We start from the raw sequence: 2,538 nt of genomic DNA, 5'->3' as shown, positions 1-2,538 counted from the left end.
TTTAGATTTCAACTTGGGATTGTGCTGATTTAGTAACATGATGGCTGAAGTTCTCTTCTAGATTCATGATGTCAATATCACAATATCACATGCGAAAGGTAAGTGTTCCTTTCCACTCATGTGTCTGTTAGACATTTATCTCTTAAAATCCTTGCATATATATTAGAAGTTGCTCTGGTTATGCTAAATTATTTCTCTGAATTTTTTTTATAAAGTGTTGAGTTAAAATGAGCAGTAGGATGAATATGAATGAAGTATAATTATGTAGATAACATGTATATAATATGTCGTCATAAAATACATTATTTTCTGTGAAAAGTAAAAGAGAAAAAACTTGCTGCTAAATCGGATCACCTGACCATTTTATCCCTAGAGAGAAGTTGTATGGAAATTATCTCCAAATGTGTAAATACACACATGCAATACACATAGATAGATAAATGGCTACCATTACGTTTAACTAACAAAATAAAGAACCATAAACTTGCATTGGAAAGAAAGATAAATAACCTGTGATAGAAGAAAATAAATGAGGGTAACCAGTCCCATCTACCTGTAATCTCTGATGCACACAACTATACACAAGTGAACATACTCACACACACAGACACAGACATACATACAAACACAAACTCTCTCTCTCTCTCTCTCTCTCTCTCTCTCTCTCTCTCTCTCACACACACACACACACACACACACACACACACACACACACACACACACACACAAACATATGCAGTCCTCACACCCATATGGATTTCATAGGTAAAAAAAGTCTTTAGTAGTACCAAGCTATTCAGCTCAGTTTTGTTGCCTATTAACTACAACAGCCTATTAACATTTCTCTTGAGGCATATTGTGGTAAGCAGCCTTATAAAGATATCTGAGTTCAAACTCAGAGAATTCATTTCGTTCTACTTTCCTGATTTACTGCAATTTAAAACGAGGCAATCCTAAGTGCATCCGCAAATATTAATGATTGATACCATAACCTTTACTTAAGTCATGAGGTCACTTCAGGCTAGGGACACTTCTGAAATCTACCTGGGAAGCAATGGTTTGTGGTTTGTTGGTTTCTGTGGTTACAAAAGAGCAATAAATAGAATCTTATATTGACTGGAGTGAGTACTTAAAGGTTACAAACTGACAGAGAAAGAACATGTGGGACTTACGGAAAATAAGTACAAGGGCTACATACAAAAAAACACATAAAAGAACTGAGGAGCTGAAAAATATGGAATCTGATCAGATACAAGCGCCAAGGCTGCCTCGCGCGCGTTTCTGAGGATGCTCACTCCTTCGCCGTTGTGCTGAGCTCACTGAAGAGTTGCCATGAGCAAAGCCCACCCTCCCGAACTGAAAAAGTTTATGGACAAGAAATTATTATTGAAGTTGAACGGTGGCAGGCATGTACAGGGAATACTGTGGGGCTTTGATCCCTTTATGAACCTTGTGATTGGTAAGTGTGTGGAGATGGCAACCAGTGGGCAACAGAACAACATCAGGATGGTGGTCATCCAAGGAAACAGCATCATCATGTTAGAAGTCTTGGAAAAAGACTAACCTGTGTTCAGCAGTGTGTCCACATCCCTTCCCAAAGGCGTGCTTGATTGTGGTGTAGAATTAGGTCATGTACATTTCCATGTGAAACGTTTTGCTAAAATAAACTTCTCAGAAAAAAAAAAGAAAAATATGGAATCTATTTGAAGGCAAAATCACTCAAGTCTAAAGGTAGTAGGACAATGCTAATATCTGATAAATATGTGTGGGTCAAAGTACACATGAGATGGAAAGAATATTTTCACCAGTAAATGAAAGTCCACATAAAGGAATTAGGAACCACCAAGACATGTGTCAAATGCACACACATGTTTATAATAACAGAAAACTTTTGGGTAATATTTTTCCAGCAATGGAAATATATTACATGTACAAGTAACAAGCCAATAAGTCAGAAATGAAACTCTTAAGTTTTAATCAGTAGTAACATGACTTTCTGAAATAGGAGCTCTTTGGCTTAGACTACTACATGCTCCACATTCAGAAAGTCAATATTGTTCTCAATCTTTTAGTTAGTGAGGTTGTAAGAAGGTAGACAACTGAGATTTGTTTTGTAACATTTGACGGCTAATAATACTGAGCATGCTTTCATACTCGTATCAAGCATTTGGCTTCACTTCCCTATACAGTTCGAATATAAATATTTGATATTAATAATTTTGCATTTTCTTTGCTGTATTTTTATTTAGGTGCTATAAATAGGAATATTTGGAAAAGTAAACAAAATGCTTTCATTTTATACATTCTTTGTATTTACAGAAAAGAATATAAAGGGACAAAAAAGCTTAGAAAATAAATTCGCAAATGAAAGAATAAAACCTATGTGAAAAAGGTAGAGAGTTAGAAGTTTGTTACACATTTTTCCCTTCAATTTTATTATTTTTTGGATATTTTCTTTATCTACATTTCAAATGTTATCCTCCGGCAGGATTTCCCCTCTGGAAATCCCCTATCCCATCCCCTGAGGCCTGCCCCCAT

General features: G+C 35.8%; 1 protein-coding gene across 1 annotated transcript; it reads left to right on the top strand.

The window, feature by feature from the left end:
• Positions 1-1,274: 1,274 nt before the first annotated feature.
• LOC116911974 (small nuclear ribonucleoprotein G-like) lies at positions 1,275-1,563 on the top strand. Its single transcript, XM_032915891.1, has one exon. It carries the CDS (start codon positions 1,333-1,335, stop codon positions 1,561-1,563), a length of 231 nt encoding a protein of 76 aa, XP_032771782.1. The 5' UTR covers positions 1,275-1,332.
• Positions 1,564-2,538: the final 975 nt, after the last annotated feature.

This window comes from Rattus rattus, chromosome 11 (assembly GCF_011064425.1).
Source record: "Rattus rattus isolate New Zealand chromosome 11, Rrattus_CSIRO_v1, whole genome shotgun sequence".
In the NCBI taxonomy this organism is placed as follows: Eukaryota; Metazoa; Chordata; class Mammalia; order Rodentia; family Muridae; genus Rattus; species Rattus rattus.
The sequence above is the reverse complement of the archived record's forward strand: the minus strand, read 5'-3'. Positions and strand labels throughout refer to the sequence as shown.

What these genes read in the sequence shown, in the direction of transcription:
- LOC116911974 (XM_032915891.1), top strand. Translation starts at nt 1,333, where the DNA reads ATGAGCAAAGCCCACCCTCCCGAACTGAAAAAGTTTATGGACAAGAAA.